The following is a 13,108-nucleotide window of genomic DNA, read 5'->3' as shown; positions in this document are numbered from 1 at the left end:
AACACTCTCAGAAATATCAGGGCCCCATCCTGGGAAACATGGTGTTTAAGCTGCTGGCAGCTTGGTGGTAGGGCTTCCAGCCGGCCAAGGCTGCGCTCCTGCGGGGTGCTCCCGGGGTACAGGGGCTTGCTCCTGCCCTGCCGGCCGTGTCCCTCTTCCCAGAAGATGGAGCACTGACCTATGCGATGCTGAAATGTGATTTCCCAGGGCAGTGCTCAAGGTTTGATATGTGAGAGCTGTGAATGGCCTGCTGTTGTGCAAGGAAGACAGTTACAGAAATGCTTGAGTGAAACTATGGATGTTTAGTCTTTAGAAAAGTTTTTTGGTTTTTGTGGGGGTTTTTTTGGGGTTGGTTTTTTTGGTTTTTTTTTTGTTTTTTTTTTTTTTTTTTTTAAAACTTTACAAGTTTAAGAATGATGTTTTCATCCCTTCCCTTCATCTTTCTGAATCTACCTTCATCTACTTTCCAAAAAAGAGGCAAGGACTTTGGAGGACTCTGTAGTGCAAGGACACAAAACACCCTGAACGCAGCTTCTGCTGCAGAAGACGACCAAGAGGAAATGAGGAAGGTCTTCACTGTGGGCTGTGACTGTCCAAAAGTCTCAGGTACAGCGGTAACAGTGGGATTTCCAGGAGAAATAACAGAAAGTGTTGTAAGTGGGCGGGCGGCCAGAAGTGAGAGCTGGAGAACGTAAGGAGAGGGGGGGATGCTCATGAGCGACAGGGCTGAAATCCCCATGCGTGGAGAATGACGGCAAGCATGTCACGCTTGGCCATGCCCGCAGTGCTGCGAGGGGGTGGCTGGCTGACAGGGGGGTGAACCTGTGCCTGCCCTGGGCCGGGCCACGCCGTGCTCTGCCTGCTCCATTCATCATAATTAAGCCTCTGGAGTGAGGGTGTGGGAAGCAGTGTAATTGTCACGGATTCTGGTAAAGAATTACAATTTATGGCTTGCAAGGGGTCTGATTTGGGAAGAGAAGTTGACTGGCAACAAAATTCCTTTATGTACATGCTAGCAAAAAAAATATTACAAATTGCTTATGCTGGACAGTGTGTCTTGCTTTGGCGTTTACTTCTTCATACAGGTTGCTGTATGTTGGCTCTGTGAAATGAAAAGACCGATGTTAGCTCCCGGTTGAGATTGTGCGGGGCTGCTTGTGCTGCCTTTGAAGTCAGAGAGCTTCCCAAGGTATAGGCGTGAACAGCCTGCTGCTAGACAGGAGATTTGGGGCACAAAGCATGGGTTTGGAAACAAACCTCTTCATCCTGTTTTGTCTCAGCCTCAAACACAAAATGTATTTGATGGGTCTATACGCTTTATAAACTATGTATTTTAGAAATACTAGTAGTGTCGTTAGAAGGCTGGTGCCAGATTTTTCTCCTGTTGCCCTTTGTAGACGCCAGTTGATCAGTTTGCTACTGATGAATGGGAGCAGAACTAGTTTCTCTCCGGTAAATGCACAGAAGTGAAATGGTTGCCACGTGGATTTTAATAAGTCAACAGATGTTTTATTATATTGCGATTTAAACGATGTAATACGATACAGAGGCCACATAACTTCTTCTGGTTTACAGTAACTCTCCAGTTATTTTCTTTATAAAGCCAGAGGAGAAGATGTCCGACCTTGAATCTGGCCCGTTTGCTGCAGCACGTTTCCAGCGCAGCCGGAACGGCCGGCGGCGGGACCGATGCGCAGCAGTGCCGCGCTCTCGGGGAACGAAGCCCCGCCATTCAGGCTGCGGTTCCCCCGCCCCGCTCCCGGGACCTGCCGCCGCGCCGCACGGGGCTCGTCGTGCCCCCCGCCCCGGGGCCACCCGGCCCCGCTCTGCCCCTCAGGCCGCGCCGGGGAAGCAAGAGCGGCTCCGCGACCGCCTCCCCCGCCCGCTGCCCCGCCGGCCGCGGCCGCAGGGAGCGGCCCCCGGCGCGCAGCGGGGGCGGTCGGGGGCGGGGCGGCGGCGGGGGCAGCCCGGTGCCGCCGGGGAGCCCGGCCCCGGCGTGCTCGGCTCTCCCTGCCCGCCCTCCTCCCGCCGGCCGGCAGCGCCGTTGCGCAGCTCCCGCGGACGGGACGGGACAGGACGGGACGGGACCCTCGGCCGCGCCGGGCAGCGGGGTCGGCCGGGCAGGGCTTGGGGCGGGCGGCAGCGAGGCGAGGCTGGACGGCCGCGGCAGGGGGCGAGGCCGCCCGCCGCTGGCGGCGGGGGGCGGTGGGGGCCCGGGGCGGCGGGGCACCGCCGGGGCCCGGCGCATGGCGGCGGCGGCGGCGGGGAGCATCACCACGCTGCCGGCGCTGCCCGACGACGGGGGCAGCGGCGCCTTCCCCCCCGGGCACTTCAAGGACCCCAAGCGGCTCTACTGCAAGAACGGCGGCTTCTTCCTGCGCATCAACCCCGACGGCAGGGTGGACGGCGTCCGGGAGAAGAGCGACCCTCACAGTGAGTGTCCCGGCGGGCCGGGGCCGGGGGCGGGCGGCCCCTCCGCCCGGGGCAGCGGGGCTCCCGAGAGGGGCCGGCGCCTCGGCGGCCGTCCCGCCCTGCTGAAGCATCGGCAGCGAGCTTTGCTTAGAAGGCGTGTGTAAATATGCATACGGATATATAAATAAACGTGTGTATGTACGGACGTATGGTTTATTCGTATGCACATACAGGCATCTATCGCAGCTCCAGACCACACCGGGCTTCCCGCGGCCGGGTACCGCATCGGCACCGGTGGGATGTCCCGGTGCAAACTCTTGTTGGCGTCTCCTCATTCAACCTGCAGCGGCACAGAGCTTGTCAGACGCACAAAGATTTGCTTACGTGCTTGAAGGTGTCTGAATTTGTTTGCATGGCTCTTAAACGGGTGTAATGGCACTTGACTCCTTTACCACCATTGGCAGTGGTAAATACGTTAGTTGCATAAAGGTGGAAAGAAGGTTGTTTTTTTTTTCCCCAGTGGGGGTAAGTCCTCACGAATAGAAGTACTCTTAGCATACAAATACTCTTAGGAACAGAGGTGTAAATTTATTCAAGAAAGCAGAGTTTATAACAAAGTACTGTCAAAGCACGTTTTTGGCTTAAAATGTTGCATGTTGTGATTCTTTTTTTTTTAGTTAAACTTAATTAAGGATGGATAAAATACAGCTAAAACAAAACCTGTGGATTCCAGGAGAAGCAGTTTGTCCCCTGATACCTGATCTTTTCAGGGAGGAAGAGGCTCCGAGCTGGGAACACAGCCCGTGGGTTGAGTGGTTAGTGCGGTCTGAGGGTCTGTGACCTGAGCTGGCCTCTGCTGTCTGCGGTGTCAGGTGCCCGCTCTCCGACAGTCTCGCAGGGAGCGTGGGGCAGGTTGCTGTTAGAAACGCAAGCTGTTCTTTGTCCCAAGAACAAAGTGCCTTTTTGCAGACCTCAGAATATTTTGGAAGTATTCAGTATGGAGTTTTTGCAGATGTAGCGGCAAATTTTTGAAATGCCCATGAGGTATTTCCTTCAGAACAGGTACAAGGAGTTGCTGTAAGTTGTCTATCAGATAGGTAGTCTCAATGCGATTCCTGGTTTGAGAAAATTCGTTATTGCACAACGTGTGCACTTCAACCAGGCAGCGGCCTGCCTGCTGGCACTTGGCATAAAGAGCAGGTGAAATGTTTTACTGTGATTCTTCATCTGTTTTGCACCTGTGCTCTGAGTGATAGATGCACAGAGGGAACTAAAGTCAGAGGACGAAGAGGACAAGGAAGTGAGGAGACAGACCAAAGGTTCTTAATACTACTTTCCACTTTGGACATTCACCATTTGCAAAAAAGCTTTTCCAACAATTCCAAAGAAACACTGTAACAGACTGTTACCAAACAACAGTATTGCCAAGTTGGGCTTCAGTCTGAGGCTATTTTATTTTGTGACTCTTTGGTAGAAATATTTTATGTATGATGGGCTGAAGATCTATGTGGAACAGTATATTTCAGGAAAGTTAGCATCCTTTATTAGGCCAACTAGTATTCTTAGGAAAAGCTATAGGAAGCTTTCAGACTTGGTCCTACACGTTGCATTTCTCTCTTTCTCAGATACTGGTTTGAAGGGAAGCGTAGTCGACGTTATGCGAGTAGTAACAAAATATATTTATTGCCAATACAGTGCAGCAAATTATTGCATGTGGACTTTTAAAATGTTGATGCCTAAAGCAAGACGTTAATTTACCATACAGATAAGTGGTTTGGTTTTACCATATAGATAAATGGTTTGGTTTTTACGTGTACCAGTCGGTTACTGCGCATCTGTAATGCAAAGCATACAGAAATACGTTCAGCTTGCTTTAGCCTTTTGTATTTGGGAAATGTGGGAATTCTTACAGGAAGTAAGCCTCATTAGTTCATCAAACATGTCATCTTACCCCTAGAAGTAGCTATGAAAATATGCTGGAAGTTTGCTGCAAAGGGAGATGATGTTGAGTCGGGGACGTACAAGGCTGAAGCTGGGTCTCCAGACATTGCCATGGCTCTCAGGTTCTTGCCTTGTTCAGTACTCTGCTGTTTGTGGGGAGAAATGCCAGTAATGGTGCGTGGTGTTCTGTGCTCGTCTGGCTGGGCCCAGCTGCCCTGAGTGGTGGTGGTATTCATAGTTGTCATCTTTTTCATCATAGAGCTCCCCCATAATCATGTTCCCCCCCGCCGCCTTTTTTTATTATTCTGCCAGGAAAACTAGTACTAGTTTTACGTTCTTGAATCCGTCTAATGTGTGTTTTCTCTTCCTGTTAAGCCTTATCAATGCTAGAAATTTTCAAACTGATTTCTCATGCGGCTTTCCTAGTTTGAAAATCTTTCTGATGTTGGTGGTACTGCCTTACTCTTCCCCTTTCAAGTTTCTCTGTTTTGCTCTATAGCTTTATTTTTGCTATAATTTCTTTCTGGCTCTCCATTTTGTTCCTGTACTTTTTCTTCTCTGCCTCTTCAGTATTGTCTGATCACTAGTATTCTTCCCCCTTTCCTTTGGCACTTGTCTCTCCAAAGCCCCCCTCTTTTCCAACCCTTTTTCCTCTTGAGTGAATGGTGGCAACAGGTAAAGGAAAACCTGAGTTATAAATAGCTGACGTGGCCTCTGCCCTGTGCTGCAGAAGCTGCTGGGGAGCTCCTCAGGTACCCGTCAGCTTGGCACTCTCTGGCCATCTGCAGAAAATCCCTTCGTTTAAAAAGAGCGGTTTGTAAGCATGATACAGCTGGAGGGCTGGCGGGACTCACTTCCAACAAGTGCACAGGAGTACCACCGTGCCTGAGCTGCTCCCTTGTTCCCCCCTGTCACGCTCTCCTTTTCTCATTATCAGACAGCTCTTTGTTTTTTTTTCTTTTTTTTTTTTTTTTTTTTTTTTCCTGGAAGAACTCTAGTTCTGAGAAGTAGAGAAATCAGTGCTTCAAGCGTCAGCATGGCATGTTGCTACGGCATTACATGGTTCACATCCTTAGCATCTTTGTTTTAAGTACGTCATTCGATACGAATCTGCGCGATGCTGAACTCTGACCTGGTGAATGCTGCTCTGTGGAAGTCCCTGTGAAATCTTGTGGTATGCCTGGCAGGTCACGTTGGCATGACAGATGGCAATAAATCTTGGACAACGTGAGAAGACTTTAAAAAAAAAAAAATTAACAAAGAAAATACACACCTCAAATAACTCACGGTGTTTTTCTTAGTTAAGTAAAAGGTTTTGTAAGATGGCTTTGGGAAAAGAAATATAATGGCTGCAGAGAATTTGGTTTAGAAATCTAATTAAAAGACAATTAGGAGATTCTTGTGGTAGTTGCTATTTTTATGAATTAATTATACAAAATAGCATTCGATTAGCACATCGTCATTTTTACTTTTAAAGGAAGTTCTTAATTTAGAAGGCGAATGACTATCTCCTTATGTTTCAGACCAAAATCTAATACTGTAAACAAATTTCTATTATCCGTATCCTTTTTTGCTCCCCACTTCTGCCTCTAGTACTAAGGACAGCTTGTTCGAAGTGTGTGGTCTGTTTTATGCCATGGCACCGAGAGTTTTGACTGTTTTTACACTCACCCCGTTCACCTTGGTTTATTCATAATTGTGTCGTTAGTGAAATTGGGAATGGAAGTTTACGTCCTGTGTGCTGGAGGATTAGAATCATATGATTCACGCAGCTAAAAAACAGGACAATACGTCTTACGTGGTCGATATTGCCACATCTGATGTGTGTTGTACAGTGACTTCAGTGAAGTGCCCCTTTGGACACACCCTGGGGACTTCTGCTGAGTCTTTTTCCCTTGAAGAGGTACGTTTCAGACAAACAAGAAACAGAAGGCACTTTTCTTAGTTTTGTTGTTTAAAGCAAAACAAAAAACTTATCCTTTTTTTGTTGTTGTTGATCAACAACTTCTGATTTATGCCCTGGAAAACACACAAAGAACGCAGTCTTTTTGGAAAGGCTTTTAGAAACCCTCCGGAGGTGTTTGCCTCAAAGAGGCTACAGTGCCAGTGAAGGGGAAAAGCAAGGGGAATGGAAAGGGAACGCTTATCCATACACTGTAGAAAATGTCTAATAGCACAGCTGGTTCCCTTCACAGTTTCCCTCGCTGAGGAATGGTTGGCATTTATATATTTCCATAATTTCTCAAGCAGCTTTATTTCATGGTGAGCATAAACCAAGGCGTCCAAGGAATCCCGAGCCGTTCTTGTCCACTCGTTAATGAGGTGATGAGGCTCCAGCCTGTCACTTGGAAAGCATTCAGCAGTGTGAGCTTTTATCAACCCTGCAGATGTCTGAAATACCTTCTTCCTGCTCAATAGCTGGCTACTCTTCCACAAATATCTCAAGAAAATGTAAAATAGGGTAATACTGGTCCAGGAAAATTTCTTCTTAAGAAAGTTTCTTTCATAAGTAGTTGCTAATATTATGATTTTTACTTGTATCATACACAACATTTAAATGGTTATATTGTAAATGTTTTGAAAAGACTGTATTGAAGTATATGCAGACTTCTAGAGCATACCAGCTTAATCAAGAAGATAGAAATCTGATCACTGTTCGTGCCAATAGAAGAAAACTAACTGTGATCCTCGGAAAGAAAAATTTGAGCAAATGTCAAGAAGTGTTTCAGTATGAAGGTTCAGTATCTGGTGCTTAGTTTTTTATAGGTGCATAAGTTATCTGGGACTCAGAAGATCTCCTCTCCCGTTTCGGTGTCCCACAGATGTGGCCGGAGCAGGGCATCGTGTTCCAAATCTTAGCATTAGGTGAGAGTTGACTTTTTTTTTTAAAAAACCTGGCCCTAAACGTTCGAATATATTGCTTCTACCCAAGTCCTTCTGAAAACGGACTCTTTTTGCATTACTTTTGATCTATTGCACAGACCTTAACTGGTTTGCCAAATATTAGTGCTTTGCAACATCGTCAACACAGAAATTCCTCCCGGCTCTCAGCTGTAGCTGATTTTAGGGAATGACGTAGCAGAGAGCTCCCGTGCAAAGAAGTGGAGAATATGCTTCCTTTGTGTCTCGCTTATTTTATCATAGAAATACCATCATACTGTTTTCTGCATGGTCCCGCAGGGTAAATTAATGACACGAGGGACAGACCACCTGTGTTGGCTGGGCATGCTGTGGGATGGTGCTGTTCAGGGGAGGATGCTCTCTCATCTGTCATCATGTCTGCTAATCCTTTTACGCAGATTTTAGTCTTACCCACCCTGAAGGTGTGTGACCGAGTAGCGGGTACACTCTGAAAATGGAGCAAGGCAAATACAAGATGTCTTTGGGCAATGAACTGTCCCGTCTCTCCCAGCTGTTTTCCGCCCAGTTTGGAAAGGGCTGTTGGAAGAGTGTGGAAGGTTCCCAGGGCACCACCATCCACAGGTACGCTAGAGGGCAGGATTTAGCCCTTAAATCTTCTCACAGGCTTTAGAAATCAGGAACGCTTATAGGTACTTACATATTCTTGTTTGCAGAAAAAAATAGTCCAACTCCTGCTTAGCTGTTGCACAACCATAGCTGAATGAGTAAGACAGATATAGATAACATATAGTAGCTTGACAGTGTACAGTGGAATTATGGAGATAGTCACATAAATGCAGATTCTTGCAAAAGCTGTCTTTATGACCCCCTTTTGTGGGTGGATTAAAACTTTTGGTTAAAAACTGCAGTGATGCATGTATGACAGTGAAGTCAGAATGAAGAGTCCGGGACGTTTGTCATCTTGGTAAAATGGAGCTGCATATTCCTGAATTGCTCATTAAGAAAATGAGATCAGGTGGCTGCTGATGGTTTTTATTTGTCTAATAAATGCTTGAAATTTGTGCAGCTGGTTCTAAGAAAAAGTTTATCCTGTGGTGGAGATAAATTTAAAAGCATTTTACAGAAGGTGAGCTATGTTAGGAATGTTTTTTTAAGATACGATTTCTTTTGACATACTAGATGATACTAAATTGCAGTTAGTTAAAATCTGTGGGTCTGGGTTTTTCTCTCCCCTTTTTTTTTGTTTTTTAAATAGTGTGTTTCGTGTATATTACTAAAGAGTTTTAAAAGTTGTTCAGATTGATCTTCTGTAATAAAAGCAGGTTCAGGTTCTGTATTCTGTAATAAAAGCAAGAGAAGTGCCAAGTGCACAGACAGGTGAATGGGCAATAAGAGATGTAGCACTGGTTTTGGCAGGAGAATTAACAGTTACAGGGTTCAAAAGATGCTTGAAGATAAACTCCAGAAAAATGCCCTCTTCTCGTGTTCAGTTTCCACAGAATACATACACCTATCGTATTTTCTCAAAGAAAAGGGACCTGTTCCACTGCAGTTTTTCAGGCAGAATTCTGTTGAATTGCCATTTAATTAATCAATGTCTCAACCTGAATTTTAAACCATAATCTTTTCAGTGATGTTTTGTTTCTGTAAGCTTTTCCCAACTCCCTTGGATTACATATATGGCAAGCAGTTTTAAAAAATAATTATTCAGTGGTTTCTATATACTTAAAGTTGTTAACACACTGAGGTGAAACATACAACAAGAGTTTCTTTCAAAGTTCTTCTGCGAGCTTAATATTTTTTTTACCTTTTTATTTCCCAGAAAAATATTTTTCTGGTATTTCCTCATTTGTTCAAGCAGTTTGAACTAAATCCATGAATCCATCCGTAACTTCTGATGTGAACAAGAGAAGACTGAAATTTGTATTTTGATTATTATGGTTTTTAGCGCTCTTGGGAGCGTTGCCCTGGGATCACTGGCCATCTGTTTTTTCAGAGTGTTTGAGAGGTGATCGATTGTACTTAACTGGTTAATAACCCTAGAAACAATGGAGCTTTTTGAGTGTCGGTGGCAGCATGTTTAGTGCAATTATCTAGTAAAACCAAAACGGACTATATAACCTTAATGCAGTCCAGTTTTGAAATAAAGGTTATCCTGAGAATGCTCAAGTTACTGGTACTGAAAAAGGTACATATTTGCATGAAATCTGTGAATTGAATATCTATACCAGGTGGCATTTGAAATGTTTATGGTGTGACTTTTGAAGCCTAAAAGTTGGTAATGAGATTGCATTTCAATTCTGATGGAGAATTAGTAGCCTTTACTTTTATTAGGATCTGTTTAAGACCATGCATTTCAAAATAAAGCAACTCTCTCATCATTTGTCATTTTCAGCAGTGTGTTTTGTGGCAATATATGGGTAAACTTGAGTTCCCCTCTGCCTCTTCTGCTGCCTCCTGACTTCTCAATAAAAATATTTAAAGGGTGGCTCTCTGGAGTGCTGGTGGCATTTCAGGATTATTATCTTATGTAGTTTTTTGTTTGTTCAGGGTAGGGCCAGATTTTGACTGGAGCCTGATATGATCGTCCGAGAATATAAATGAGATGATGTCTACAAAGTTGGGTGGAGGTCGTCTTGCACAAACTGTCATGGTACACTTCTGGTTGAGTGATCCTGTAAGAACTTACCACTCATGTTTGACTTTTAGAGCTTGAAAACCACATTGCTCGAGTGATTCAAAGGAGAAAGATACTAAGGGTACTAGGAAAGGGTGAAGTAGGAACTAGACTCCATAGCCGTTTGCGGTGGCAATGGGTTGAAATTCTATTCTTGTATTGTGGAGCTTGTTAGCTTGCTTCTTACCTTGTGATGAGACTTGAGCAGATCTCATAAAACAGCAGTCATTAGGATTCCAGCTGGAACGTGCAAGTCACAAAGTCCTGATACGGCTATGAAATACTGCATGGTGTTGTGTTTTGTAAAAACAAGGATAGATATCAGCTGTGATACAGCTTGAAAATATTTGCAATCTGCTTCTTGGCTCTTTCCTTTCTACTCTCAGGCTGACTCAACCTGGTGCCCATGATGCCTGGTGTCCATCTGCAAACCTCCACCGTGCCAGTGTGTTTTATTAGACATTCTGTTGCCATTCTGTGGTGGCGTAGCTCTGCGGTTATTTTTGCTGATAAAGGATGTCCTTAACATACTCAATTGTATAGGCATCACAGCATCTTCATCTACGCTTGGTACATGTCTTTTGGGGAAATGTTTGTAGCACCTCTTGGTACTGGCACCATTTTTTTGGCAGACTCTATTTTTTCTTGGTGTTCTGGGTGCTGGGGAACAAATACTCAAGTGTTTCATTTCTATCTACATGTCCCCTTTTTGCCTTCCCCTCCAACTGCCCAGTGTTGTGTTTTAACATCACCTGTTATGTTGTCAGTGGTGACCGGCCAAGGGATCCTTTGGTCAGACACTTCGGCTGATCTAACAAGTCTCTGCTGCTAAAAGGGATGGTCTCTCCTCTTCCTTCCCCATTTCAGCTGTGCCGAAGTTGGCACCGCCTCTAGCACCGAGTTCAGCAAAGGGACAGATTGGTTTGGTGCATTGACAGAAAAGCATTTGCTCTCCTCCTTCAGCTGCATTAGTTTCTGATGGATTTAATGCATTGAAGCAGCTCACTGAGATGTCAAGAAAAAGCTGGTGCGAGGGAGGTGGTAGGAGTGTGCAGGTGGGAGTGTGGGATGGAGGGACAGGAGCTGCCCCTTTCCAGCAGCAGCTGGCGGTTCGGTTGTCACTGGCTGTCTTGTGGTACCATGTCCTGAACCATCTCGTCTGTTAAAATGCAGGGCAAGGTACAATGTCTTCCTTGATGGATGACTTGAAGAGGATGAACAGATAGAGTCCGTGCAGTTGTCACCTATGTTACATTTCAAGTTAGAATACTCATTTTAGGACCATATTACAATGAGTGTTAATACAGTCCCACAACTCTGGGAAGACTAATAGTGAGACTGAGATGTAGAGAACCACACCTATAGAGTAGTTTTGTGTAATACTCCACTAGGTCCTGTTGATACCTGTGGCAACAGAGATGGATACAAAAATGAGAGCATTTTTTAGCGTGGCGAAGCAGCCAGTGAGGGCCGTATAGAGGATGTATGGGGAGCGGCTGTCATCGCTGTCTGGAAGTCAGCTAGGGTATCCTGCTGCACAGACTTGTTAGGCTGAGCAGTTTCTGGGAAATAGTATAGGGATTGAGTTCATTGGGTTTCTCCAGCTGTACTGGAGCAATTGGGATGAATAGCTAAACATGCGTCTGGCCGTGCCTCTGAATATGTAAATACGAAGGATTAGTTTTGTGGTTTTACAGATGTTTACAGAATCATTATGGATGTTTTGCTGACAGTAATATAGTTAATTCAGGAAAATTGAGGAAGAAGACCTACAATGCTTGTGTCCTTAGAAATGCAGGAATTCCTAAAAGCTAAAGAGGTCTACAGAACTATCCCATGTTGCCAGTTTTAATTTATTTCAGTCTCAACCTTCTGCTTGCTTTACTGCTTCAAGAAACAATGTCTTCCAGAGAGTTTAACTGTCTGTACTTGAGCTAGTACCAGTGATTGTAAGGTATTACTATCTGCTATTGAAGAGCAGAGGAAGGTCTCAGGAGGCTGAATTTCAGTGATCAGGCTCTAGTAACGTGGATCAGTATTGTCTATGTGATATTGTATTAGAAGAAAATGCTGTTAGGAGTGAGAGATGTCTGACCTGCCAGCTGATTTGATGTGACATAAGGCGAGACAGTGCGATTGCTGGTGCTTGTAGCCGTGGCATACTGTGGGAGCATGCTCTTGCAGTGAAGGGTGGAGCAGCATGGAGATTTAAACCAGCAAATAGATTTAAACCAGCATAGTGAGTACTAGTGATGGGCTGGCTGAAGCAGGAGAGCACCAAGTAGGTTCTTCCAAGCTGCAGATTGTAAGGTCTATCTTTTGTTGTCAGGAAAGTGCACATGTCCCTTGTTAGTATGGTTTGACTATTCGGTATTCAGAATAAGCAGTGGGTTTTTATTCGGAGACCTGGAAGCTGGGGAAGTGACTACAGTCTGATCCCTCTCGCTGTGGTACTGCAGACCCAGGTTCTTGGCTCCCCAGTGCAGGCTGGGTCCCATGGTGTATTCTGTCTGCCTCCTCAGAGTGCTCAGGGGGCTGTAAAAGTGAAGAATGTTACCCAGATACTTGAAGGAAAGTCTGAAAATGCACCGTGCATTTTCTTTTTCGGTGTTAAGGAATTTGATTTCTTACAAAGAACAACTCTTTGTACTCAAGCGAGGCTGCATTCAAAAGCAAATTAGAGCCTTTTTGTGAAGACTCCGGTTCACTACTATTCTGGGTCAGCGGTGATGATGTCCTTCATTGCGGCTCATGCTGTTCCTCTGTAGATGCATTATTTAAATGTCAGCATAGGGTGGATACACAGCTTGATGGAAGGGGGTAAAATAGATGGAGGATGAAGCAAGTCTCCTGGCTTAATGTTGTCTTTGCATTGTCCTTGCAGTAAACGAGGTGGATAGGCACCAGTGAAATACTGTGTGTGCACGTGTATGGATTTTGATTGGTTTTTTTGTTGACTTTTTGCAAAAATATTTATTAAAGGCTCAGTGATTAATTCAATTTCATTGGTATTGGAGATGGGGGAAATGCAAAACCAACATAGTCGCTGTCTCTTAGCCTTTTGGCCAGATTAAGACCAATCAACTCTAAAGGGCAATTTAATTCATAGGAACTCCTCCTTATCAGCTTGTTATTTCTTCCTACTCTTATGCCATCTCCCTGGCACCCTGGGTACCTGACACAGTTTCTCTTTCACCACTGTGCTTCAGACTCTCT

The 13,108-nt window shown here is 45.1% G+C and overlaps 1 protein-coding gene across 1 annotated transcript in view; it reads left to right on the top strand.

The window, feature by feature from the left end:
* The first annotated feature begins 1,615 nt into the window (after nucleotides 1-1,615).
* FGF2 (fibroblast growth factor 2) overlaps nucleotides 1,616-13,108 on the top strand; it is a 29,667-nt gene continuing 18,174 nt past the window's right edge. Inside the window, 3 exon segments of the mRNA XM_075150485.1 lie at nucleotides 1,616-1,799; nucleotides 1,802-2,097; nucleotides 2,100-2,433. Of these exon segments, the coding sequence (XP_075006586.1) occupies nucleotides 1,616-1,799; nucleotides 1,802-2,097; nucleotides 2,100-2,433 (814 nt within the window).

The sequence above is a fragment of the Calonectris borealis genome, chromosome 4 (genome assembly GCF_964195595.1).
Source record: "Calonectris borealis chromosome 4, bCalBor7.hap1.2, whole genome shotgun sequence".
NCBI classification, from domain to species: Eukaryota; Metazoa; Chordata; class Aves; order Procellariiformes; family Procellariidae; genus Calonectris; species Calonectris borealis.
Note: the sequence above shows the minus strand (reverse complement) of the source record. Positions and strands in the feature narration are given on the sequence as shown.